General features: G+C 28.7%; 5 protein-coding genes, 1 long non-coding RNA gene and 1 other non-coding gene across 13 annotated transcripts; 4 read left to right on the plus strand and 3 right to left on the minus strand.

The window, feature by feature from the left end:
• Positions 1 to 1066: 1066 nt before the first annotated feature.
• Positions 1067 to 4029, minus strand: LOC106787714. The gene is made up of 3 exons (XR_001381835.1): positions 3943 to 4029; positions 3701 to 3781; positions 1067 to 3269 (listed from the first exon to the last, which is right to left on the minus strand). It is a non-coding gene; the product is annotated as an uncharacterized LOC106787714 (long non-coding RNA).
• Trnam-cau lies at positions 3653 to 3725 on the minus strand. Its single transcript has one exon. It is a non-coding gene; the product is annotated as a tRNA-Met (tRNA).
• Positions 4030 to 4089: 60 nt separating the features above from the next.
• On the plus strand, positions 4090 to 6660 carry LOC106787713 (zinc finger CCCH-type with G patch domain-containing protein). Its single transcript, XM_014750316.1, has 9 exons — positions 4090 to 4211; positions 4316 to 4546; positions 4606 to 4686; positions 4754 to 4894; positions 5093 to 5235; positions 5300 to 5478; positions 5569 to 5838; positions 5917 to 6105; positions 6199 to 6660. The coding sequence occupies exons 1-9, from the start codon at positions 4161 to 4163 to the stop codon at positions 6495 to 6497; spliced, it is 1584 nt and encodes a 527-aa protein (XP_014605802.1). The 5' UTR covers positions 4090 to 4160; the 3' UTR covers positions 6498 to 6660.
• A 425-nt stretch (positions 6661 to 7085) lies between these two features.
• Positions 7086 to 8659, plus strand: LOC106787716 (box C/D snoRNA protein 1). Its single transcript, XM_014750319.1, has 7 exons — positions 7086 to 7107; positions 7210 to 7391; positions 7472 to 7563; positions 7634 to 7812; positions 7891 to 8088; positions 8179 to 8303; positions 8398 to 8659. Exons 1-7 carry the CDS (start codon positions 7088 to 7090, stop codon positions 8637 to 8639), a joined length of 1038 nt encoding a protein of 345 aa, XP_014605805.1. The 5' UTR covers positions 7086 to 7087; the 3' UTR covers positions 8640 to 8659.
• Positions 8660 to 8718: 59 nt separating this feature from the next.
• LOC106787717 (vesicle-trafficking protein SEC22b) lies at positions 8719 to 10635 on the minus strand. The gene is made up of 5 exons (XM_014750320.1): positions 10345 to 10635; positions 10069 to 10178; positions 9826 to 9986; positions 9597 to 9743; positions 8719 to 9496 (listed from the first exon to the last, which is right to left on the minus strand). Exons 1-5 carry the CDS (start codon positions 10417 to 10419, stop codon positions 9348 to 9350), a joined length of 642 nt encoding a protein of 213 aa, XP_014605806.1. The 5' UTR covers positions 10420 to 10635; the 3' UTR covers positions 8719 to 9347.
• A 676-nt stretch (positions 10636 to 11311) lies between these two features.
• Positions 11312 to 23274, plus strand: LOC106787701 (protein transport protein Sec16A). Of its 7 annotated transcripts, none has more exons than XM_014750279.1 (19): positions 11314 to 12414; positions 12491 to 13169; positions 13265 to 13487; positions 13583 to 14005; positions 14113 to 14198; positions 14275 to 14485; positions 15116 to 15222; positions 15334 to 15490; positions 15615 to 15753; positions 15824 to 16088; positions 16189 to 16358; positions 16439 to 17023; positions 17117 to 17581; positions 17834 to 17866; positions 19388 to 19633; positions 19997 to 20378; positions 20470 to 20561; positions 22110 to 22196; positions 22928 to 23274. In XM_014750279.1, the coding sequence occupies exons 1-19, from the start codon at positions 11749 to 11751 to the stop codon at positions 22934 to 22936; spliced, it is 5025 nt and encodes a 1674-aa protein (XP_014605765.1). In that variant the 5' UTR covers positions 11314 to 11748; the 3' UTR covers positions 22937 to 23274. The 7 variants fall into 7 exon arrangements, with proteins under 7 accessions (XP_014605764.1, XP_014605763.1, XP_014605765.1 ...); XM_014750282.1 differs by lacking the exon at positions 22110 to 22196 and adding an exon at positions 21401 to 21445 and having other exon boundaries at positions 22928 to 23273; XM_014750283.1 differs by lacking the exon at positions 22928 to 23274 and adding an exon at positions 21401 to 21445 and having other exon boundaries at positions 22110 to 22195.
• Positions 23275 to 25721: 2447 nt separating this feature from the next.
• LOC106787702 (thymidylate kinase) lies at positions 25722 to 27135 on the plus strand. Its single transcript, XM_014750285.1, has 3 exons — positions 25722 to 25975; positions 26459 to 26618; positions 26691 to 27135. Exons 1-3 carry the CDS (start codon positions 25849 to 25851, stop codon positions 27019 to 27021), a joined length of 618 nt encoding a protein of 205 aa, XP_014605771.1. The 5' UTR covers positions 25722 to 25848; the 3' UTR covers positions 27022 to 27135.
• Positions 27136 to 27563: the final 428 nt, after the last annotated feature.

The raw sequence follows: 27563 nt of genomic DNA on the forward strand, positions 1-27563 counted from the left end.
GTGCGTATTTTTCGTGTTTTAACAGCAACTTTATAATTTAGTGATTTTAATCGACGTTCACTATCGATATGTAACTTTAACATCTTTCACTAGTTGACAATTTTGTGTAAGATGAGGAGTTCTTGTAGATAAATAAATTATTATGAAATAACATATATAAAAATGTTTTTGGATGTCGTTATTATTCAAATTGTATATAAAATCCTACAATATTAATCCATAAAATAATTCATCCCCCCTTGGTATCTATATTTTTCTTTTAAATGTAAAAATAAAATTGATTTCAAGGTTGAAATATAAAATATTCTTTTATCTGAATATATCATTAGGATGTATTTATGTTGTATAGTATACTCTCGATTACCTCCTTTCATTCGAAAAATGAGATAGTATAGTAAGCTAATTCATAGACGACAATGGGCACGTGTCCAAAACGCGCGACTCCTGCCCCGTTCGAAGTAATTGGTTGAAACCGATACAAGTTGAGTGAGTTGAGGCCACTTAGAAAAGGAATTGACTTACGAATTTAATTGAATGGAATCGACGAGAGAATATACACCAGTTGACGATAGAGCAACTACTGTCTTTCCTCGATATTTCGTGTTGGATCGATTGTGTTAATTAGGGCGAGAACGAGTAGAGAGAAAACGAAAACCTTCATACGAATAAATACTTTATCAGGCAACGCGTATAATACCTTTCGGATAACGATATAGTTAATGATTTCTTTCTCATATTAAAACGTAAAAAGAAATAAAGAAAAATACATATCAATTCCGTTACGCGAAGTTTCGTATATTTCAACATAAGATAAGCGAAGAGGAATCGTAGAAAGGAAGATACTCTTTTCGGGTTTATTCAAAATGGAATAAACCGTGGTACTCTTTCTTTATTTATTTCTCTTTCTTTATCTCTTTCTTTTCTTACATTCAAAGTCCTCGAATTATAGGAAAAGCAGATTCATCTCACCGAGCGTGAAATCGCTCGAACGAAGGAAAAATTCTTCTATTCTTCTTCAACCTGAATCCTCTTTTTTTTCTTTTCTTTTCTTTTTTTTTTTTTTTGTTAAGACTCACCGCAGCATAGTTGAAACGAAATCTCAACGATATTCCTACGTAATCTCTTACGCGTAATTACTTCCACATAATCATTCGGTACAGTATTCACAATGATATCCAACGGCATTCGCTATTCAGTCGGTTACTGTTCTTCGACCTTTACTTACTACATTCGTTTCTTCCATTTTCTCTCAAATGTTAACCATTAAACCAACGAAATAATTAAAACGCGCTAGCGATATAATTAGAACGTTTTATCTCTACGAACAAATTTAAATTCATTAGACCGTTTCTAAATATAATCGCGTTAATTTAGATTCTACTAGCTACTCCTATCTCGTTTTACATATTCGTATCACGTATAGATATAAGATATATCATTAAATATCATTTAACAAAAATGAATTCTACTTGTATCTTAACCAATTTGCATCATTAACGCACATACGCGCATAATTTTTCTTGCATAATTATCACCAGAACGCCTATAGCCAATAATATTCAAATTACTCCTTAAAATATTATTGTACTCTATTTAGTATTGATGAAGAAAAAACAAATTTGATGGATACATTTTTCATTCTATCGTAAAATGCAAATGAGTTAACTTCTGCTAATGAGCTAGTGATGATATTAATAGCAAAGTTGTATTTGTTACAGGGTGTCGTCTCTCATAACTTTGTTCAGTGGTGGTGCAGTCTAGAGATCAAGGACGAAAAGTTGACCCAAGGATCATTCACGAAGGGATAGAAGGAATCGAAAGTTGAAGTAGACAAGTGGTGTTGCGTGTGCCCAGCCACGTGCGCATTATACTCCAGCGAATATCCGTACACACGCGCGTGCATACGCGCTTGCAGACGCTCGTGCATACGTGCGTAAGTCCTGTTGGCACTTGGGCACGCGCTTCGTATTCCTCATCGTCTTTTCCTCTCCTTAGGCTTAGGATGTGCCTTCGTTCTGCGGCATCGTTAAATACTTCATGGGAGTTCCTAGTCGTACGTGCGCAAACATACGCCTCGAATTTACATTTGTTCTTCGGGTGTAGAGGATAAAAACAACAGCTTGATTCGCCGTTTCCCATGCCAAAGACAATTACGTAGAGTATAATCCAAAGATAAGAGCAAACGTGTTCTTTGATAAAGAATATCGACGAAGAAATCTTTTCTATACTTGAATGTGTATATCATATATTCCATAGATAATCTTTATGTTCCTAAATAGTAAAACAATAATTAAAAATAATAAAAATATAGAGATGAAATCGAGTCAGGGTTTATATTAGAAAGGATTGACGAAGAAAATGGTAGAAAGAGTTCTTTAGAAAGGGGAAAAAAAAGATAGGAAAGTGGAAGAGAGGAAAGAAGAAAAAGCGGAGAAGTAATTGCTGGAGAAACAGCGAGAGGGAGAAAATGTCTGGTTGGTCGAGCGATAGGAAAAAGGGATCGCGTCGTCGGTAGGGGCGGAAGGCAAAAGGCAGAAGTAAAAGGGGGTCGGTGGTACGGGATAGCGGGACGTAGACGAAGAAGAAGGGCGCTCGAGCTGGCGCTTGAGCCGGTGTTTGCTTTCTCTCTCTCTAACTTTATTTCTATCTCTGTCTCTCTCTCTCTTTCCCTATCTCTTTCGGGGGATGGGGCAAAGGCAGGAGGTGAGCGGGCAGAGGTGAGGGCAACGAAGCTCCGACTTTTTAATTGGAATATATTCAGAAAACGGAATGCCTTTTCATCGCGAGCTCGATGCACTGAATACGGTCTGAATCAACGCGGAATCAAGCTCGCTCCCACCAACGATCGCTCAACCTCCGCGAACCGGGCCGCATTTCTGCATTTATACGTAACAGCTCCGCAGTGAACGGATAAAGCCGCCCTCTCATCGATGCAGACTTTTTTCCTTGAATCACGTACTCTACATACTTACTTTTCTCTATTTCCTTCGCAGTATCCACTCATCTCCACTGTCCCTTTCCCTACGTCTTTCTTCCGGAAGAAACGCTATGTTGATTTTTCCACGATGACGACGACGATGCTATTTTCATCTGTCCTCTCATTATTCTCTGTTCAATCATAACTGAACATCGATGTAATTTTTATCCGATCTTCTTCCAAAAGAATTGAAAACGTCCACGACAATACAGAGAAAATCTTCCTCTTGTAAAAAGAAAAACAGTCGGTGGTCTTCTCTTAATGGGCTGTTTGCTTGCAAATTGCAGTATCGCTAAAGGGCAACAAACAATTCACAACTCGTTTTAAATTCCACATTTCAATTTCAAGAGAAAGAGAACGAGCCCTTTGGCATACGTTACATTTACATAATTGTCTCTTATTCTCTTTCCTTTCTCCCTTCCACGTTGTCTTTTTTTTTCTTACTATTATAAACATCTTTTAAGATTTAAGACTTGTTTCCTTTGATTATGTCAATAAAAAAGATTAATTTTATAATGCTATCAATAGAATTCATTTTAATAATTAATAATGACAGATTAATAACACTTAAAAGTAAATACAAACCCACAAAATATAAAGTGCATGTATGCATTAGTGTTATTATATTCATTATTATAAAAAATAAATTTACATCCCTTGAGTATGCAAAAAATTTGCCTCGGGTGAGGATCGAACTCACGACCTTAAGATTATGAGACTTACGCGCTGCCTACTGCGCTACCGAGGCGCTGTGATGACTCGTTCTTTTTTAATACTCTTTCCCTAAAGTGATATATTCTTTGACTATAATAAAAATAAAATATATATACATATATATGTGTAAACGTAAATATCATTTTTCTTAATGACAATTGCAGAAAATTTGATATATTTTTTTGGACTAATAATATTACTTATTATTTTATTATCATAGTAATTATATTCAAGGATATCAAACTACTTACGAGAGGGCGCAAGCATACAGTGATTTCTTTTGTATTCTTTCCAGTTACTGCTAACAGTGAATTTGATTATTTTGTGATGCGTTTCGGTTGGAATGTTTGACTTTCATCGCGAAGAATTATTATATAATAATATATAATATTTTTTAATATAAGTCTTATTTTAATAATAGTTTTTACAAATTTGATAAATATTTTTTTACTTATATATATATATCTCAATGGCAGATGTTGCAAGTCTGAAAGAAGCAATAATTCAATATGAATTTCAGGTATAATACTTGAATTATTAATAAAAAGAACGTATACCTTTATAAAAATATATCTGAGGAACTATACATTTATTTTTTTTACATATGATGTCCACATGTTACAGTTATCCCAAATTGTATCTGCGTTGTCTATGGAAACGAAGGAAAGTGATAAGAATGATTTATTAAATTTAAAATCAAATCTTCAAGAATTAATTGACTTAACTAAAGAAAATTTAGAAAAGCTTGAAGGAATTGATGCTGAAAATTCAAACATGCCTGAGAGTAAGGAGAATGACGAAGATGATGAAAATGATGAGAATGATCCATTGGCGAATGAATATGCCTTATTTAAGGTAATTGTTCTACTTACATATTGTTTGAAACAAAATCAATAATTGGTTGTTCTTTGCAGGCAGAAATAGAAGATTGCTCAAACAATTCAAAGAGTGTTGAGCAAAATAGTGAAGCTGCAGGTGCTTGGAATGATATAGAAGTCAGTACGCTAATATGTGGTATGGCATAGCAATGATACAATTATACGGTGCAAGTTAATCTTCTAGGATGAATTGAAGCAACTTGAGGGAATGAAATGTAGAGCTCGGCTTAATAGCAGTTGGGATAGTGGTGGTTACCACAATGCTATGATATGTTCAGTCGATAGAAGTACTAATCCAACGTTGAAATCTATGCATGAAATCAAGGTTAATCAACATTATTATAATAGTTCGTTAACTTAAGAAATAATTTTAAATACCTTTTCTTTTCATTCAATTTTTAGAATAATCTACAATAAATCTTGAATTAAGAGATATTTCAGGCAGACCGATATTTGGTGCACGTTTGTTTCAGAATCATGTTCTTAACGTTCTATTAATAATTCTTACATCATTATTAAATAGGTCAGAGTGCTCTTTATTAATCCAACATATAAAGAAATGCTTCCATGTCCATATTTCTTTGAGGGAAATTGTAAGTTCTCAGACGATCAATGTCATTTTTCACATGGAGAGATAGTACCATTTTCCAATCTGCAGGAATATAAGTAAGATATTTATTTTATCAATCAAAGTACATTTTCTTTTCTTCTTAATTTTTTTGCATTGCAGGGAACCCAACTATGAAAATATTAAGATAGGCAGTAGAGTACTAGTTAAACAAAACAATAATTTATGGTATAGATCAATTGTTATTAAAATGCCTGACGAAGTTGAAGAAGTTGTTCGTGTTAAACTAGAAGCAAAAGGTGATATCACAGAAATAGGTTTGCAAGATCTTGTACCTCTTGGTATGTATTATAAATATGTATATACATATATACTACACATACATTAATTTATATACATATACATAACAAATTATTCTATTTATTTTATAGATACTAATGATTCAGAATTATCTGATGAATCTGATGATAGTGAAATTGATAACAATGAGAAAGATTATACTACCGAAGCATTAATAGATAAATCTTTACTAATGACACCGACTACTCAACCCTTAGGACATTGGGAAAAACATACACGTGGTATGGGTAGTAAATTAATGGCAAAGATGGGTTACGTGAGAGGTACAGGTTTAGGGAAATTAGCAGACGGAAGAATAGATCCTGTTGAAGCTGCAGTATTACCACCTGGTAGATCTTTAGGTAAAAAATGACTTTGACTGTTAGTACAGTTTCTTATTAATGACATAAATCTATCTATTATATGATTATATTTTATAGATCATTGTATGGAGTTACGTGAAATAGCTGGCAATGATAAAAACTTATTTTCTGCTGAATTTAAAATGCGTAAGAAGCAACAAAAATTAGAACGACAAAGACAAAGAGAATATGAAAGAGAAAAAGAAAAGGAACAAAGTAATATATTCAATTTCTTAAACACGACATTAAATACAACATTAGTTGAAAGTAAGTGTGTAAAAAATATAAAATGTAAAGATGAACCCTACACTTGGTCCACAAATTAAAGTATCCAAATTTCTATTCCTTTAAATTTTACAGACAAAAATAAGGATGTAGCCAGTACGTCAAAATCTAAATGTAATTTGAAAACGGAATCAAATTGGAAATTAAATGTTGCAAATTTTCAAGTAGGCGAAGATATCAACCGGTTGGAAAGAGAATCATTGAAACTTAAAAATTCAATGACAAGACATTCAAAAGATAGCACACCTTACAAAAATATTCTAGCGCAATATAATGAGAAACAAAAGAAACTTATTGAATTACGTGCTTGTGAGAAAAATATTGCAGCTGAACAAACTCAAAGAAAAAACAAAGCTAAATTGTCCGTATTTTAAAAAAGATAATAAAAATATATAGAAGCATGTATGTTTGATACCTATCCAAAGTAAATAAATAAAAAATTCTGTACAGAATAAAAATATATATATATATAAATCCACCTACAAATAATCGCTAAATTAATGTAACTTCTATTTAAATAAATAATATTTCACAAAATATTGCTTTACTTACGCATATACGATAAATAGTAAAAATGTTTCACATTTTCTTCCCATGTGCAAAATATATAGTTATGATTTACATGATAATAATATTAATCATTATAATAAAGTAATATATATATATTTCTATTATAATTTAATTATTACTTGCGGTAAAATTACTTACAGTTCAATGAACAAATGAAGAAAGATTCAATTTGAGACGTTACATTTCAAATATAACACATAAAGTCAAAAAAAATAGAAGTAACTAAAAAATTAAAAAAAAATTTACAAAATTATTCATGAATATGTGTAATATTCATATTAAAAGAGTAAATAATTTTTGGTTGTTTTAATCTTAAATGATATCTTTGATTTTGTAATAAATTAGAATATAAAAAAATCACGTAGTGATTGTTATTGCTGGACGTATTAGTAATATGGCGGCCCCCGATGTAAAGTAAGTGCATACAGTTGACTTAATAGAAATATGTATTATTAAGAATAACAAACAAAAGAAGAAGATTTAATTAAAAAAATAACTATTTCTTTTTATTTATAGATTAGAAAAATGCGAAGTATGTGATGCAAACAAAGCAAAATATACTTGCCCAAAATGTGAGGTTAGAACGTGTTGTCTTGCATGTGTAAATATTCATAAAAAAGAACTCGAATGTGATGGAATTCGAGATAGACTGAAATTTAAAACATTAGCATCGTTTACTGATTTAGATTTGTTAAATGGTACGTTACTTTAAATTATTAGATTAATTATGTTTTGAAACATACTATATTACAAAAAATAAACATTATCTAAATTCCAGATTATCGATTACTTGAAGAAATTGGCAGATCTGTTGATCAATTAAAAAATAATCCATTAAAAAGATTTTCACGACACTCCGAGTTACCTTTGGTATGTTGTCAATATTTTTTTGTATGCCTTTTTATAAGTATAAAATTATAATTTATGAATAATATTGCAGCATTTAAACCGACTCAGAACAGGTGCTTATAATAGGAAAGTTAATCTCTGTTTCATGCCACAACATTTTACTAAACATAAAAAGAATACAACATTTTTAAAATGGAAAACAAATGAACTTTTTTGGAGAGTAGAGTGGATATTTCCACAAGCAGAAAATATAATACAGATCACAGAAAGGTATTTTAATATTTTATATATAAATAAATATAATTTAGAATTGTTTTATATAACAAAAGTTATTATTATTATCATTAGAGCTTTAGAAACAGTTCGTTTGTCAACACTTTTAGAGCAAGTTTTGTATCCTCTCAATGCAACGGAGGAAAAAAGTAATATTGAAGAACTAAATTTGAAATTAAGTTTAAATAATAAATTACAATTTTATCAAGCTGCCGGTTTTAGTGGATTGAAAGTTCTTCTTAAAACTGAGAGGATAGTGAAATCTAGTAATAGGTAAGTAAAATATATAAATTTTGTGTATGTGATTATATATACTGTGAATCAAATATTGAATTACTTCAATAACAATGTGATACATTTTAGATACCACGAGTTAGATGTATCACTTACACTGAAGGAAAATTTAGAAAATAAAACTGTGGTTGAATTTCCGACATTATACGTAATTTTGCAACATCATATAGATATGTATGAAATTGTAGACACAGGTAAATATTATAAGATATTTCATATATTTATAATTCATATTTAAATAATAATAATAAAATATATAGATTATAATTCTTGGATATTTCTTTTAAGACGATGAGGAAATTTTTCCTAAGAAAAAATTTCAACAAAAAAGTAAATGGTCGCATACAGACAAAGGCAATAACAAAAAACAAAACACAAATGAACCTGTAAATTATTTTTTTAATACTAATATAGAGTCTGATGAAGAATTAGATATTGCGAGTAATAAACAACAAGGTAGAGAACACGAAAGAAAAAATTCTAGTTTTGATATACCTAAATATGATGAACTGATCAATACAGTACAATAGTATATTAATATATTATTATTTATGTATGGAAGTAATTTTAATAATAACAAGAAAAAGTAAGTAAATTTATATCCGTTAATTTATATGCTCTAATAATTTATTCATGCAAATGCACGGCTAGAATTTAGTTATCGAATTCTACTATTTTTTTTATAAATACTATCTTCAGTAAACTGGCACAATTTGATTGATTCTTTTCCCATCAAGTTTAATATGTATACTTATATATATTTAATTCCTGGTACATTACCCAAAAATACTGTAATTATTAATAAATACCTTAAAGATAAGAATCCAAAATTATAGGAAATGCGATGAAAATAAATTTTCATAAATTGAAATTCTAATAATGAATTTACAAAGTGATAATTTATACATTGTATCTCTTTGAAAATTGATTTATATATATATTAAAAACGAAGTTAAATCATCTCTTGTGTTTTCTATATATTAAAATTTCTATTATTTTATTAATATTAAATTAAAAATCAATGTATAGTACACAACATTGTGTTGATAAATACAGGCTAACAAACTTGATAATAACAATGTAGCCTGATTGTGTAATTTCTATATATTTGAAAAATAAAATCCAAAGATGGTAGCCGCAAACCCATTTTTTAACCCTCATAATAAAGTGTGTTCCTAATTTTTAGATTGGAACAATCTTCGTTTATGGATAAACCATTGTTTCAAGTTTGTGATCAACTAAAGAATAAAGAAATATAACAGGAGGACCAGAAATACGACGAGAATAGCAACTGCTTTGACATACATAGACTTGCTATTTAAATGTGTTGCATCTTTCTTATACTTTTGTGACAACATTGACAAATTCTGCGTTTTTGTATCCAATTCTGCAAAGGATGAAAAATATAGTCGTATGTATGCATATATATATATATATATATATATATATATATATATATATATGTATATAAAATTATATTAATTTACCTGAAAGTACCGTTCCTCTTTGTAATACATCATCAATATTTTGAACCATGATCCTTTGAACATCTTGTAATTGGGTGTTAAGAGCATTCATATTCCTACGTGATCTACCATCTGAGAACACTTTTTTAGCTTTTTGAATGTAAGTGTCTAAAAAAACCAAAATTCATGTTACATTATATCAATGAACAATGAATATATGTGATATATTGTTCAAATTTTGATTACATACCAAATTCAATAAAAGCATAAGGCCTAGCAACGGTATTGAGACGTTTACCATACTGAGCATGAAATTCCTGTGCTATATCTTCTAAATAACTGTAAGCTATTCGTTTACTATAATTTCTTTCACATAATACTAAGTAACATACCTCGTTTTCAATTAAATAACTGTAAAAAAAAAGACATTAAGATTAAAGAGAATGCACGTACATATATATTTATATTATTTATTTAATTATGATAAACTTACTGAAAGAGATATGGTCCAGTTTCTATAGTACATCTTGTAGGTGACTGTATACCCAATTTTCTAAACAACATTTTCGCTTGATTTTGATATTCCAAAGTACTTCTTTCGCTCTAAGCAGATGCAAATGATAAAAAAAAAAAGAATATAAAATTTAATTAACATATATACGTAATACTTAATTATTAACATCATTCGACAAAAATTTACTTATTATTGTAAAATGATAGATAATAAAATATGGTTTAAAATGACATTTCATCATAACAGATTTCTAACCTGTTCATCTTCCTGGATGGTAGCCGCCAATGGTAGCCCATCTGTTATTCTTGCTATCATTGTTAATAATACCATTTTATTATAAATTAATTAACAGCTCAATCTGAAACAATAATAATCACACAATATCTTTGTTTTCACGTTCGAAAGTTCAGTATTCAACATCCATTTAGGCGCAACTGATCGTGGATGTGGCCGATTCACTAACGTCCAATTGCAACCTACCACGTCAGTAGAAAACTTTTTATTATCTACGTTGCACATTTTTCAAGTTCCTTAACATAAAATATTTAATTAATTACTAGCATTCATAATATATATGTATATACATATACGTGAATTATTTTATATGGTTTACGTAGAAATTCTCGTAATAAACAAATAAAGAATTAGTAAAATAAAGTCAATAACAACAACAATATAAATTTATTGGATAGGCTAATATTTGTCTTGTTTTTTTTTGGACTACAAAAAGCGCGAGATTCATCGTTATCGAATAAATCAATGATATAATCTTGCTTTATACTTTTTTTATCTAATTACATTTTACATAAGGAGTATTCTCCAATTGTACAACAGCTAGTGATTATTGAATTGTTTTATAATAAGATGACAATCATTTTATTGAAAGAAAACAAATAAGAAGGTATCTGATTTTCAAATTTATTTCTTATTGCGACATCTGATCAGATTTCATTACAATTAATTTAAATTTTTAAAAGATAAGAAATGTTATCCAATGTTTTGTTCTATGTTGCTTGAAAATTCATCTTTATAAAGCGCTATATATATAATTAATAGATTTTATTGAAGATAGTAGAAGTCTAAAGTCTGACAAGCGTGGATTTGCAAAATTTATGCATATATTTATACATATATTATGCAATATGCAATATAAAATGCATTGGGTGAAGCGTACAACTAGCGACGTCTAGCAGCAAATTGAAAGAAACTTCGATAGACGTTTGTGCATTATTCGTCCAACTACGATGCGTCTACGGTTCTGCTCACGTGGAAAGTCAACGAGGAAAATTTGTGACGTGCTTAACCCACATCCACACCGATGTAAGGTATCCGTGAATATATAAATGTGTGCGTTGTGATTCCCTTTATCTGATTTTCGGTCAAAAACGTCTGTACTAAAGTAGTTAACGAATTGATTATTTTTCCCTTATGCGTGCAATATTATCTTGACAGTTGACCTTTCGTCTTCGTATAATGTGTAAACTTGTTTATGGAAAAAAACGCGAAAGACTATAGCTAGGTGAGTGAACGTCCAAAGGTCCATGAACGCAATGGGGCCCCTTTGAGTTTCACCAGCTGGTACACTGTCTCTATTCGAGACATACACAAATTTCGTTATTACATGATCACTTTTTGCAATCGAATAGCATAATTACTGGAATGTATCAATTAAATCTTTCCAACAAGCAAAGAAATAACCCTGAAAATCCGAACCACCCGAAGGATTATTTTTCTTCAGGACTTTCAGAAGAACACACGCAACAAATACATTCAGGTTATATTGGTGATGTTCAAAATATTGTTACCCCAGATAATATATTTATGTCAACTGCAGATTATACTAAATCCATGGAGAGTTTTCAATCTGTCGATGCACAATCTATTGCTCCACATGAACATGCAGTTTCGAGCATGTATCAGACAAATACCAATAAAGCTGCTACTGATAATGCACCACCTAATATGTATGATCAATGGTATAACAATAATGCTATACCATCACCAATTGAAAACTCGTGGTTCTCGAAAGATAACATACGTGGATCAAAACAATGGCCTGAACAAAGTGTTGAAAATTACGAAAACATTCAACAGCCTTCCGAATTTGTTAATTTAGAAGTAGTTATACCTGCACTAGAAGAACGTGATATATATGGATCTCGAGATTCTATAAATAGGGAAACATTAGATAATGATCCTAACGCCCTTGCAAATCTTCAAAAAGAAACAGTTAACGTACGTGAATATAGACAAGAAGTAAATAATATTGAAGTTCCTTCTATACAACAGCACACACAAAGTCACCGATCTTTACAACAGGAACAAGTATGTTTCTTTTATGTATTACAATATTTCTTGTATTAATAAAATAATATGAATATAATATAAATTTAATTTTTAGGCCTTAAACAATTATGAATTTGCTTCAAACGATAGAAACACATTTTTAGAAACAGGAGAATTAACAGATTCTCATACCGATCATGAATTATCTCCACCGAATCAGGATGATGAAAACGATGAAGTCCCTAACGATATTCCTTTTCTACGTGAAGTTCCTGGTCAATCTAGTTCCATTGATCCTAGAAATGATAGAAATGATCCTGCTGGGCAAGAGCAATATATACAATCTGGTCAGCGATTATCTGATCCAAGAAGAAATGATCCTTCTGGACAAGAACAAGGATTACAAATTAGAAATATATCTGACAGATCCGAACGTCGAGATGTTCCGCCTGGTCAGGAAAGAAGTATATCTTCTCTTTCTCGAAGCGAATCAGATACATTAGAACGTCAGAATGACCCTTCCGGTAGAGAACGTTCTTTGCCTCCACAACAATCTAGAAATGATCCATCAGGAGAAGAGAGATATCAGATGCAATCTCAAATAATGCTGGAATCAAGTGAAATACGTGAAATACCTGGAAGAGGCAATGAACTTGAGGATGTTGCACAACAATCGGATGGAGGACTTAGACAAATTCCAGGAGGTGCATCTCCTAATGAAACCATTCAATCCTCGGATGATAGATCTACAGGAAGAGTAGTTACAGGATCTCAAGAAGTTCCTTTATCTATTCGTAAGTATATAAAAAATGTTTACAAACATATATCGATATTATATGTCGATCATTTGATTATTCAAATTTTTACATTTCTTAACTGAATATTTCAGCCTCTGTTTCGGATCAACCCAGTGATTCTAGAAATAAACGGGAAGAAGCAGTTGGAGCATCTGAAGGAGGTAATCAAAGTGTTCAAGTACCATCTATACGTAAAGATTCGTATGAAAATGAAGACGATGAAGGATCTGGTAACAGTAGAGAAGATAGTAGAGAAAGACACAGAGATGCCAGTCCTGATCGTAGACGTTATGATTACGAAAGAAAGAATGCATAGTGAGTTGTCATGTTAATATTTGTTTATAAATTAATGAAACGTCAAAAAGTAGAACAGATTATTAATGTATACAAAAAAAATAAATTTTTTACAGTTACGATCGTGAACGTGAATATGATGATGATTATTATTACGATCGTCGACGCGGTGTAGATAATGAAAGACCGTACAATGATTTCGAACGTCGAGACCTTTCTTATAGAGATGATGATCGTAAGCATCATAGTCGTGATGATTTAGATCGTCATCCAAGGGATGATATAGAAAGAAGAAACAGAGTTAAAGATGAGACAGATGATGGGAGAAGAAGGCAAGATGATCCGCGTAGGAGAGATAGGGGCGATGATCCACGTAGAAGGGATAGAGAAACTAGAGACTACGATTTGAGATATGCTAGAGATAGAGAATACCCCGGTCGTGAAAGAAGAAGGGACGACAGACGACCTAGAAGATACGATGATTATGATATTAGAGATTCGTATAGAAGAGAATATTATGAAGATCCTTATAACAGAAGGTATTTTGAAATATAAATAGGAATGCTACAAATGTACAAATTCTTTTATTGTTACATTTGAAGAATTGAAAAGCTTTGTATTAATTTTTCAATATAATTATTTTCAGTTCTAGACCTTCCAGCAGATCTTCTTACAACGACAGAGATAGGGAATATTACATGCGTTCTAGAGATCTTTACTATGCTTACAATGGCAAGTGATATGTCAAAGTAAAAAAATATATATTTTTTATCAGAAAATTATATGTATATTTTTTTATTTTTTTCAGGATATGGTGGATACGACTATAGTACTCATTATGGTAACAATTATTACGCATATCTTGAGAATTTACGTCGTACCAATCCCGCTGCTTATTCAGAATGGTACCACAAATATTATGCTAGCCATCATCAACAGCAGCACATATCTAGAGGTGTTAGTAATTATCCAGAGGATAGGGCTAGTGTACATTCAGGACGCAGTTCTTGTGAGGAACGGTAAGCACTATTGATTAATCTTTTGAATCTAATAAATGTATAATAACTGAATGCATAAGTGAACATTCTAAGTCTTTTTATAAATGTCTGAATCTTGTAATATATCAGATTTTGTACAAATTCAAGTGCATGCTTCCATTCACCAAACAAAGCTCTATACGTTTCATATTTTGGTTATCCTGAATGGGGGAAGAATTTTCCACAGAGAAGAACTTCTAGTCACAATTTGCATAGGTGAGACCGAGAGACCTATTTCTCTCGGTTTAGCATTAATATTTGCCAAAATATATAGAATGTACTATTAGTTATTTAAAATAAATTGTAGTCTGTAATGTGATAAAAATTAGAATCTGTTTAAATATCATGTTACACAAATATATCTAAGAATTTAATTTTAGTAGACAATATTTGGTGAAAAAGTTTCTTTTCTAATATATATATTTTTTGTCACATTATAATTATATGTTGTAGCTAGGACAATGCTTTTTATAGGTTTTTATTTTTTATAATGTGAATAATGTATATTGTATACGCTGCAATTAATATATTTTATGTATATTTTTTTATTTTTTTTTTAAATAATGAAAAATATTGTGAAAGATATAACAACACATTAGGTATTATTTTTAGAACCACTGGAGATAAACGAACCTTAGCTCATATGTCACAGTTTGAAGACTCAACAACAACATCTGCACGACTAACACCAACAAAATTTTCAACTTGCCATGTATATGGTAAAGTTTTCTTATTATTTTGTAGTGCAAATATTGTATTAATATACTTATCGATAGTTTAGGTATATAATATACTTCATTATTTCTATTAACAATATATCTTTCTTTCAGGATCTTTTTCTGTCGGATCAATAATACATGTTCAACCTAGTTATCCAGCAGATGGTGAGAGAGCTAAAGTGGACATTTTACGAGTGGAAAATCTGCTCTTGCATGATCCTGTTGCACGCGATTTACGTGCCTATCCGGGACCTCTAATTAAGCAAGTGTAATTAATAACATTACATTTTATGCATGTATATCTTGGATTAATTTAATGTTTTTCTATTTTCTATTTTTCAAGTGTGCGCATAGAAATAATAATTTAATAAATTGTGATTTTTATTTTGTAGAGGAGTAACGCACAAAAAAACCATAATTAAATATTGCGAAAATAAAATTAAAACAGCAACAGCGAACGATGATATGATTGATCGCGCTTCTTATATACTTTTATATGAATTAATGATTATGTTAATCCAACAAAATGGCGTAAGTAATTTATATGAAAAATAATTATTGAGGAAGAAGAAAAGTGATTTAATTATAAATTAATTTTCAGAATGTTGTTGGTGTTGATATAGCAGCACTTTTACTTAGAAATAAAGATGCTTATCCTTATGATGTAAATAAACAAAAATTGCAAGATACAGGAAGAAGAGAGTCTGTGATGTCACAGCGATCTGGAACAAGTGCAAATGGAAATAATGCAGATAATCTATTAACTGCTGAAAAAGTAGAAAATATCAAACAGCAGAAAACTGTAGAACAAATGACAGATGAATTTAGAAATACACTTCTTTATGGATTAGTTCAAGAAGCATTAGGTATATTTTTATATACGTTTATATAATCATAAATATATATATATATTTTGTTAATTTAAAAATCTAGTAGTTATTAATATAAATTTATAATATTTTACAGAATATGCTATGAATGAAGGATTATGGGGACATGCACTTTTTTTAGCTAGCAAATTAGATAAGCGTACTCATGCATCAGTAATGACACAATTTGCAAATAGTTTATCACCTTCTGATCCATTACAAACTTTATATCAGTTGCACTCTGGTCGCATACCAACTATTGTAACAGTAAGAATTTACCATTTTGAATGTAATTGGATTACACACATAATACAATTAATACATTGATATTGATTTCTATTTTGCAGAGTGTAGCAGATCCACGATGGGACGACTGGAGACCTCACTTAGCTATGATTATTTCAAATACATCTGCTAATCCTGAAATTAATCGACGATCAATAACAACACTCGGAGATACTCTTTTTGCGAGAGGGGATATCTATGCTGCTCATTTTTGTTACATTCTGGCACAAGTTGATTTTAGCGCATATGGAATAAATTCAGCAAAACTTGTTCTAATAGGCTCTAATCATCACAAATCATATTCCGAATTTATGACAACAGAAGCTGTTATGCTAACAGAAATTTATGAATACGCTCGTAATCTTAGCGAGCCTGGGTTTACTTCGGTAGATCTTCAAACTTTTAAATTTGATTTGGCAGTTAAAATGGTTGATTATGGCTTGATAGAAAAAGCATTACTTTATATAGAACAAATTGCAGTTAATATTTTTAATGAACCGTCAAAATATAAAAGGTCTTTTATTATGTCAGTTTATGCATTGGGCGATAAAATTAAATATCATGATCCTGTTTGCAAAGATTCTACTGAAGATGCTGCTAATCTTATTTGGTTAAATAATTTAGCAAAGATTGTAAATAAATGTCAGGTATAATATTTCGTATTATATTATTTTTTAATTGACAAAATTATAATATTAAAAAAAGATATTTGAAGATAATTATTTTCTATAATATTATAGATAGGAGAAATAGTTGAAAGTAATACATATGAGTCACAAGTAAACGAAGATGTACAAAGTCAAGATACTCATGATAATAAATTACAATCACAACAACAACAACAACAACAACAAATACAACAACAATGGGTATCTAATCAAACTGAGTATAGAGATAGACCAACGTCTGGGATGAATGTTATAAATGCAGATATGCAGTCAAACTGGGAACCAGTATCATTACCATCAACTATGCAGCAAGATACGTACGATCAATCTACACAATATATGCGTAATAATAGTGAAAATAATCAATATCGACAACCTCAGCAACAAGATTATTGGAATCAACAGCAAACATATTATGAAAATAACTTTGGTAGAAGCGGTACAGTTAATTGGCAGCAACAATCTACTCATGTTCAATACGCTGACGATCAGCCTGACATGGATAATTCTCAACAACAAGAAAAATGGAACTATGAGGTAAACTGAATATTTCTTAATAATATTTTATAGGATAAATAGAAGAGTGCATTTTTCATATAATCGTTTACATATATACGCATATATATGTAATATTGTTACATTATACTGTAACTATTACTCATTTTACTTTTGTCTGTGTTTGCCCATTTTGAGAAGCTTTTATTTCCTGATTTTAAATATCAATGCTTTAATTAAAATTAATTAGGAATATAATATCTTATCTATTTCTTAATGCTTGCATATGGACAGACGGAAAGAGAAGAAAAAACATCTACTCCTGAAGTAAGTAATTACACGCTTACTCTGGGTAATAATCTCAATTCTGAATGGCCATTGGATGGCAAGAGTAATAGCACCTTACGTCGCCGTAAAGTACTGACTACATTAGATTCCTGCGCCTCTTCTGAAACATCACTTTTAAATAGTATATCTCAATCTAATTCTACTACAATGGTTTCACGCTTTCATACCCCTGCAAGCTCAGAAATTAACGTCGAAAAGTCTAAAAAATTTATTAAATATCCTAAAATATCTACCACTTATCCAAAACTTTTACATGGTAATAAAATTCATCCAAAAGACATATCGAAATCAAAGAAAATTGATCCGAAATATATTAAGCCACCTTCTTCGCAATCTCCCGTTTTCTTGAAATGTAAAGTAAAGAAAAAGACTACAGATGATACAATCGAAGAAGCATCAAATCAAAAAATGCAAATTAATTCACAAAAAACAGATTTAGATATTCAGTTTGATATTGCACAATTTAATTCTTTTGATGATTCATTTGACACGTTATCAGAAAGCATAAATTTAAACAACAATAATACTAACAATAATACTAGCAATAATAATAATAATAATGGTCAGACATTAGAGCAGTATTGTACTTTTGAAGAAAAAAAGGTTGTAAGAGTGGCACCTCACATGAAAAGAAAAGATGTTATTTGTGATACAGTAGATGCATGGTCATATTCTAACAGTAAAGATTTATCTCAATATAAACCATTAATATTTAGAGGAACTTATCCAATAGATGTACCAATTTCATCTGAAAACAATCATTATTCATTAACAGATACAGATTCCGTTCAGAGACATATTTCTAAAAATTATGATATTGATGTTCCTACATATTGTGAATAGATTATATAATACCAACAGAATATTTAGCGTACTTCTTATAAACATCATCATTCCATTTCTATATAATAAAATGAAATAGTGTTGTTAATTATACTGTGCAGTGTCATGGCTAATATAAGTTTTTTTGTATAAGAATATTATTACTGTTTAGTATCATATTATGTGTGAACAATTTGTATAGAAAATGTTTTCAAATATTTTATTAGAAGTTGCATTATACTACAGTTTATGTATTCGTTATCACACAATGTGTATGTGTATATATAATACACATACATTATATATATATATATATATATATATACATATATGAACACACAAATATGTTATTATGGTAAGCAGAAAATAAAAATTATTATACTATGTGATACCACTGTGTCTTTAAACATTTATATTTGCCTTTATTCTTAATTAAAAAAAAAAGAATGATATATTTGTGTTTCTAAATATTATTATTATATTATTAGTACAAGTAATATAAATAATTTATTTTTAACTGATAAATATATATCAAATATGAGAAACAAGATTTTCTTGTTATTCATTGCATAAATAAATAATTTTAATACTTATGCAAATAATCACTTAGACATTAACTTATATACGATGAAATTTAAAGAACAAATTTGCGATTATGACTTATGTATTTCATTTCAGCAAATACAACCAGCAATTTCTATGACACCTTCCTCGGGTAAACAATATGATCCATTAGAGGAGCTAGATGCCTTAGAAACACCAAGACAAGGTGCTAAATCTACGACAGAAACTAAGAAGACATCTGATAAAAATAGTGAAAAGAAACAAACTAATGGAGGTAGTTCATGGTTCGGAGGTCTTTTCAGTAAATTGGCCCCGAAACCACGTAATCAAATGATACTACCAGATGATAGTAATCCTACGGTAACGTATCTATGATAGACTATTTATTTTCTTAAATAATAGAAAAGTTACGATAGACAATTTTATGTTTTATGTAACTAAGGGCTTACGCGGATTTTTGTGGTAATTGATCATCAGTGATTAAATGGAAGATAAGCAGGCCAGTATTATTTGGCTTTGATAAATTGATTGATTAATTACTAACTTTTTCATTGTTTATTTATCAGTAGAAATTGCATTGTTAACGTGTGAAATATTGCAAGATTTAAACTTCATAAGCCCTATGTATAATTGAATAATCAAAGTTATATATAAGCTACAGCATGTTCTACTATAATTAATATAATATACACATATAATTAATTTAAATACTTTCTTTTACAGATTGTTTGGGATCCTGTTGCAAAAAGATGGATAAATAAAGACGAAGATGCGGATACTAGTACAACATCATTGCCTCCACCACCAAAAGCAACTGACATGGGTTTCAGACCACCATCAATTGAACAAGTTAATACACCTAAACTTACCTTACAACAAAATCAACCATCTAAAGAGGCAATGAATGTAAATGATTCTAAAGTACAGACTAACTACAATATGTTCAAACTACAGAAGGGAAGAAATATGCGTGCTAATTATGTAGATGTAATGAATCGGAATGGTGGAAAAAGTAGTGCAGCATCACCGAGTGTACCAACGCCTGCAACATCTCCATTTGTACCTATGGCTGTATCATCTCCTCAATTATTCATTCCTGCACCAGGTAAAACAAAATTAATCTATATTTGTTTATGGAAATTTTAAAGATTCATAAATGTAATGATACAAATACATTTCATTATTTGATATTGCAGTAAATGATCCAAATGCACCCGTCGACTTTTTAACACCAATTCCAGCACCAAGTATACCTGCTACTCACCCCACTGAAAATGTAAATCAAGGAGTAAGTTGGACATGATATTTACATTTTTGAATATGATTTTTATAAATTATTTTAATAGTTAACACATATACAATAATAACAGTACAGTTTCATATAAGTTTTCCATCTTAAATAATTTCCATTTGAAACACAACATACACAATACTATTTCTTATTCTTGCGTTGTGGCTGCAGTATGCTGGTATGCAGCTTAGTTTTTTCTTTAAACATCTTCTGGGAACTGTAATGTTAAAACACTTGAATACCCTTCTTTCCTGTTTCTTTAGAAATTATTTTGTCTAAATCAGCTAAAATAAGTCCTAATTTTCCTTTAGACTTCCTGTGTATTTGTATCTGTGCACAAAACAGAGCAATAATGATTTAAATATGAATGAAAAGTAAAAAATTAATATTAAAATTATATATCTCTTTTTTTGGTCTAAATTTATGATGTCAATTTTTTTGGTATACTTTTTAAAAATTAGAATATAATAAATCATTATAGCTCTGTATAAATGTGTTAACTTCTTTTAAATTAATTGTTCCTGTTTATCGTCCAATTACTAAGCAAACAATTTGATTACTTATCTTGAAATAGAAGTAAATAAGATACACAAAGTAACAGGATAAAGGTTGAATGTGATAAGCAAGTATTGGGATACTCAACATTAAGTTTTGTTCAAGTTTTGTCTACATTTTTATTTATTAATTAAAAGATCATATGATCGAAAGACGATCTATTGTTTTAATAATTATATTGCAGAAGAATAATATTTCATCAAATCTCTAACTATTCTTATAGAATATTTTCTTGTACATGTGTTTAATCAATCTTTCTTTTTGTTTCCTTTTGCAAGCAGTCGGGGAGGCAAAATGATGTAGCCAAATAATAATTGTTGCTGATAGTAAGAATATCTATTTTATTAATTTTGAGTTATTTCATACCTAACACGCATGTCTTGTCACAATTGTTTAATGTATATTCACAATATTGGGAACTTATTTTCTTTGTATATTTAAAATTTAGAATGCTTCTTAAAAATGCTGTTATACAAATAAGTGTTTTTACTCTTCTATTGTTTTGCTAGTTTATTTAGTGTACATTTCTGTCTATCTTTCTTTTTAGATATTAATCGATCAAATTTATCTATTATTTTATTATTAATTTCTTTTGCACGTGTGTACAAACAAACATAATTGTTTGACGTAAAGCATATTGTTTTAATACGAGTAAAATAATTAACATATCAATTTATTATAATTAATGCATGTACACCTTTCAATAGTAATCAATCTTATATTCCACAACGTAATGAATTGATAAATATATTGAATTCTTATGAAAATGTATTTACAAAAATTTGAATTGACTTATAATTTTATTAGAAACAATCTATTGAAGGGTCGTTAACAAAAACATATAGAAAGAAATTACATGACATATTTTCTAAAACAGTAATAATGTGCATAATATAAAAAGTGAATATATATATAAATATATATGATACTTAATATTATGACAAGTATTAGTTAGTGAGACAACATTATTATGTTGTATATGGCATATAGCTCTCTCGATGGAGCTCAACCAGCTCATTATCGCGAGAGGTGCAGAGTTACACAATGAGGGATCCGCGGCTTCTTCAAAGGAATAAGGTAATACAATACGCTAACTTTAAACAGTTATGAAAGTGTTTTCGTAAGAAAATATTTATGAAAATAATTATGATTATATTTATACTAAAAATGTTATTGTATACAATTTAATATGAGTCTGTTTAAATTACTTGTTACAAATATAATTCATTAATGTCAAAACACAAATAAGCTACAGCAATAGAGATTAATCTTTTCTACATATTATAAAGTCATGTAGATATACCATTTTTACATTATCAATTAATATGGAAAGCTTAGGGAAAGCTTGGTGAAGGATGTATATTTGGTTTTGGTCTTGCAATGTATAGTTATGCATTAAGTAATATATCATTTTAATTTAACTGCTTTTTGTATCACTATTTTGCACATACATTATTTTATATAAGTTATATTCCAAAATAAATAGACAATTCTTCATTGTTCATATTTTTGTACTATGTTGTAAATACATTTAAAAAAATAATATTAATATGCATTAATATATTCTGCATCGAATCATTTATTTAATTATCAAACATATTCATTTATTTTCATAATTTTAGTATACATATGAGTACTCAGCATAAAGCTATGTTTTAGTTCATTACAAATAATAGACATAATGCCGAATGTATTAAAAATATTAAACGATTTATTAAATTTAATGTATTTGTATTAATTTTTTATTTTTAAAGGTTTACTTTTAAATGTCTACTATAAATTATACTAAAGATATTTTTATTTTTAAGGACCAATGAACAAACTCGGTAATATCAAGAATCGTGTAATGAAAGAACGTGCAACATACTGGATATCCATGATAAGTTCGATTACTTATTCTTATTAGAATAATTGTTAATTAAACGAATTTCTTGTGTCTCATACAAGTTGGATTTATTATATAAAGTGTATATTATTGGTGTACGGCTGGCTGAAACTCTGTCAACATATTATAGATTTTTAACTTACAATTAGATTTCGAAACGAACCCATTTTTAATAGCATAATAATCAGGAATCATGAAATTTTATTATAGATAGAAAATTTAGATAAAATTTCAGAATTATTATTAAGTCTAGTTATATATTAGTAAAATACAAAAAAAAAATAAGCAATTACTTTTAATTTTAGAATTGAAACATTCTGACAATTAGTGAGCAATGCAATAGCTTCTTAATTAAGGGGAATATATTATTCTGTTTAAAAATATCCTTTTGTAATATTCCCTCTTAGAAAATTACTTTATACTTTGATGAAAACATAAATACAATACTTTTTACTTTCCAATTGGTAATGCATTGATGTTTTAATTCATCTAATATTTTAAATATATTTTTGAAACTCTATTTTTTTGTCAAATAATATCGCTATCTTTAAAATGAATGGATATATTATCTTTGAAATTACTATGGTACTTTTGTCATCTTGTTAATATCTATGCTGAAATATTATTATATACATTTATTTTGTTTTAAAACATTTAAAAGAATTAATAAATTAAATGCAAACTATATAAATAAAATATTCCTCAGAATGCATGCTTGCAAAGGACTTATTTATTTAAGAACAAATTATAATAATTATTAATGAAAAGTAAAAATAATTTTTTCTTTTTTGCAATTATATATAATTTATATCAAATATAAATAATTGGTCCTTTGTGAAAACTATGTAATAAATAATGGAAATGCTACAGAGTTTATAACATAGTGATTATACAAATATATTATATTAAAAATGGCCTTGGGTATGTGCTACAATACCAAGTCTGATTTTATATGCTGGCAAAACTACAAGAATGAAAAGGGTAAACTGAAGGATGTTAAAAAACAGAAATGTTATGAATTTTGTCTATTAATGTGTAAGGATGAATAAGTATTGTTAATAATAGATAAATTATTAAGATATTGATACACCAATGTAATGTAACTGCCATCCTATAAGATTGTAAAGGAGAGGAAAAAGGCATAGTATATAATGTAGTTTTTATGGCGGAATAATGTTGTAATTCAAAATGTTTTCCTAATAATTTCAATACAATTTTAAATATCCTAAAGGTTGTGAAATTGTGAAATGAGGAAAGTAAAAAGATTAAAGTTTCGTGTTGTTTTTTTTTTTAATGCATATTCGTGAATTTTATTATTTAATCGAATTACGCGTGCGTCTTGTTCTCATTTGCAAGATTGCTGTTATTATTTGATTGCAAAATTATCATGGAGGTTTAATAACATTATTATCAATAATAACAAACAAATCTGAACTCTACATTACATTTGCATCCATTTCTAAGTAAACCTTCATTATGATCAATAGTTATATGCCTATGTGAAAGAAAGAAAAATCAATATGTACAAATATAATGTAAATTTTGAATTGATAAAGTGTATGCATAACTTACTACGAATACAAAATTACTTTAAGATTATTTTATTAATTACTGCTGGGTGTTTATATTTAATGAAAATGTATATTATTTTTCGATATCACTGTTTGAAACTTCGTTCATCAAAGTATTATAACGATGCGATTATGACAAAATGTTTTAAGGTTCATCATTTTATGGATCTCATTCTTTTTAAATAAGATATTAATGATATCTCTGTATTATACTTGCCGATTAATGGTGCGCTAACAATTTTTCTCTTTTAATTGCTATATAAATTCCTGTACACATTTTTATTCTTATGACATAGTAATAAATTGAAATACTACATTTACAAGTTACAAGAGCATGATTACAATAGAATATGTGAAATGCTGTGTACTTATATATACATGGTATTTAAAAGATTTGTAAATATTTGAAATATTATAAGTTGTGTGCTTGGAGAAAAATTCGAAAGTCAATTTTACTGTTAATATTTAACAGCAGATTTAATATACAATTCTCCTCGTATTACACGTAAAGTTTTAAACATTTTCATTAGGACAAATCTTACATATACCATTAATAAAAGTGCACTGCATGTCTAATTTTTGAACTATACATTCAATGATATAACAAAGTAGAGCGTCAGGTTTGAATTGCATTGAAATAATGAGTTTTTATATTATTAATATTAATATCAACAAGAGGTTAAGATTATATTAATATTATATTTTTGGTATATAAAAAAAATACCTTATAAAAATAAATTTATTTTAATGCAATGTCTATATACCTAAAATCTCTAATGGTGATACATTATCATATGTGGAGAAGCAAAATGCAAAGATTTTAAGATTAATGTTAACAAACTATATTGAAGTATTAAGTTGAGCTGGTATGTTATATATGTATAGGATGGTTGAAAAATGATGCGAATGGCTTGATTTAAAATGCTAAGTATAAATATATATATATATATAAATACATAATTTAGAATTCAACAAAGTTGTATGTTTATGGGAAATATGGATAATATTAAATGTATAATGTATATTGATAATATAATAACGGATATCATATTGCTATTACTATAATAATAAACTATAACTGAAGGAATATATAAATTTTGATAAATTTTATATTTTTTTAAATTTCCATTCAAAAACTTACCCGTAAATTTAACTTTTAAAAGAGGACGCTTTATGATAGACATGTCATAACTGTAATTTCATTCTTACTCGTCAATCTGTTCCTTAAATTTTCTTTTGATTCTTAATATTTTCTTAATTAAAATTTAAAATAATGAGTGGACGTGGAGCTTTATTAGTTTTAGAAGGCTGTGACAAAGTAGGAAAATCGACTCAAGCAAAATTATTAGTCGAGGCATTAAATAATCTTGGCATTCCTGCTATAGGTAGATCCTTTCCAGGTTAGTATTTTATTTTACGCAGATATCACACTTAAGTAATATAATATTAATTATTAATATATTATTATATCATTCATTAGTTTGTATTTTAGTTGTACATTCCTTAAATTTGTCATATAAAAGAATTTTTACCTTATTATAACAGTGGACATTTTTGGCGGGATATTGCGTTATTTGATGAAACAGATATCATTTAGTTTTTCTTTTTCATCACTATGAAATTAATCGAAAAATATGTAAGAAGAAGAAAAAAATTGAATGATATTTATATTTATAACAAAATACACGCTATTTATTTTAAACTGATTAATTATATGTAAATAATAAAAATACTGTCATTACTGATACCGCTCTCTGGCGGTTAAACCTTATAAGTAGAGCGCGCTAAATTTGAAATTTCCTTAAATCGAATATTGGAAAAAATGTAATTGTAAATGTAGAACTTATTTTTAATTGACAATTGTATTTTTGTTTTTTTTAAAGATAGGACAACTGAGATAGGCGAATTGTTAGACAAATATTTAAGAAAAGAAATTGAATTCCCGTCAGAAGCAGCACATCTATTATTTTCAGCTAATAGATGGGAATGTAAACAAAATATTCTAAAAACTCTTATGGAAGGCACTACATTGGTTCTCGATAGGTATAAATTATTGATTAACAACATTTTTCCTTGATAGAAAAGAAATAAAAGAACATATTTCTATTTTTGTAGATATGCATTTTCAGGCGCAGCATATACATCAGCTGCTACTGGTAAAAGTTTAGCTTGGTGTCAGGAAGCAGATCGTGGACTTCCTTCTCCGGACTTAGTAACTTGTTTCAAAACTAATGATCGAATACAAAATTTGTCTACGTGGGATGGAGAAAGATATGACAATATGGCATTTCAAGAAAAAGTATCTTATAATTTCGATAGACTTAATGACGGCACTTGGAAAATTATAAATAGTAAACAAGATATATATACAATACATAAAGAATTATTAAGAATTGCATTAGATACTATTCAATGTGTTAAAAATAAATCTATATGTCAATTATGAATATCAATTTATTTATCAATGGGATCATCGTAATATATCGATATCTTTAAATCTTTAAAGAATATATGTATAAATCAATCATGGAAATATTTAATAAATCGAATGATTAATGAACGATAATTGTATAAAGTAGTTATACTTGCCCACTTAATAAATCTTTTACAACTGTTTATTTTTAATAACTATTTTTTAGCACATATGTAATATTTCATTGTAATAAAAATTATTAGTAAAGATAATTAGCATTGTTAAAAATAATATATAATAAATTTGATAATGCAAGTAATATTTATTTATTTATATTTTTCAAGTCTCTTCATCACGCGAAACCTGCTTTACGTGGAGATCCTCTATTGAATAAAACATAATATATTTAATAAAAAAAACGTGAACATTATAGAGTAGGAATATTTGCGCTGAGCTTAGATGTTTATACGTACTAACATCTGAACTGATTATAATCAAATGACATATCGCGTAGTACGGCTCGAAATTACATGCCTGGCAATAAATTCTGTTTACATTATGTTTGTCAACATCGT

This window comes from Polistes canadensis, unplaced genomic scaffold (assembly GCF_001313835.1).
Source record: "Polistes canadensis isolate GaletaPanama2010 unplaced genomic scaffold, ASM131383v1 scaffold_111, whole genome shotgun sequence".
NCBI classification, from domain to species: domain Eukaryota; kingdom Metazoa; phylum Arthropoda; class Insecta; order Hymenoptera; family Vespidae; genus Polistes; species Polistes canadensis.

Excerpts from the sequence above, each read along its gene's own strand:
- LOC106787716 (XM_014750319.1), top strand. The coding sequence starts at position 7,088 with ATGGCGGCCCCCGATGTAAA. Across the intron at positions 8,089-8,178 it reads ATAGTGAAATCTAGTAATAG|ATACCACGAGTTAGATGTAT; the intron begins GTAAGTAAAATA and ends GATACATTTTAG. Across the intron at positions 8,304-8,397 it reads GTATGAAATTGTAGACACAG|ACGATGAGGAAATTTTTCCT; the intron begins GTAAATATTATA and ends ATTTCTTTTAAG.
- LOC106787713 (XM_014750316.1), top strand. The coding sequence starts at position 4,161 with ATGGCAGATGTTGCAAGTCTGAAAGAAGCAATAATTCAATATGAATTT. Across the intron at positions 4,687-4,753 it reads GTGCTTGGAATGATATAGAA|GATGAATTGAAGCAACTTGA; the intron begins GTCAGTACGCTA and ends TTAATCTTCTAG. Across the intron at positions 5,479-5,568 it reads GCAAGATCTTGTACCTCTTG|ATACTAATGATTCAGAATTA; the intron begins GTATGTATTATA and ends TTTATTTTATAG.
- LOC106787702 (XM_014750285.1), top strand. The coding sequence starts at position 25,849 with ATGAGTGGACGTGGAGCTTTATTAGTTTTAGAAGGCTGTGACAAAGTA. Across the intron at positions 25,976-26,458 it reads TATAGGTAGATCCTTTCCAG|ATAGGACAACTGAGATAGGC; the intron begins GTTAGTATTTTA and ends TTTTTTTTAAAG. Across the intron at positions 26,619-26,690 it reads ACTACATTGGTTCTCGATAG|ATATGCATTTTCAGGCGCAG; the intron begins GTATAAATTATT and ends CTATTTTTGTAG.
- LOC106787701 (XM_014750277.1), top strand. The coding sequence starts at position 11,749 with ATGTATCAATTAAATCTTTCCAACAAGCAAAGAAATAACCCTGAAAAT. Across the intron at positions 14,199-14,274 it reads TCTTTACTATGCTTACAATG|GATATGGTGGATACGACTAT; the intron begins GCAAGTGATATG and ends TATTTTTTTCAG. Across the intron at positions 15,754-15,823 it reads TGTTAATCCAACAAAATGGC|AATGTTGTTGGTGTTGATAT; the intron begins GTAAGTAATTTA and ends ATTAATTTTCAG.
- LOC106787717 (XM_014750320.1), bottom strand. The coding sequence starts at position 10,419 with ATGGTATTATTAACAATGATAGCAAGAATAACAGATGGGCTACCATTG. Across the intron at positions 10,179-10,344 it reads CCATCCAGGAAGATGAACAG|AGCGAAAGAAGTACTTTGGA; the intron begins GTTAGAAATCTG and ends GCATCTGCTTAG. Across the intron at positions 9,497-9,596 it reads AAGAGGAACGGTACTTTCAG|AATTGGATACAAAAACGCAG; the intron begins GTAAATTAATAT and ends CATCCTTTGCAG.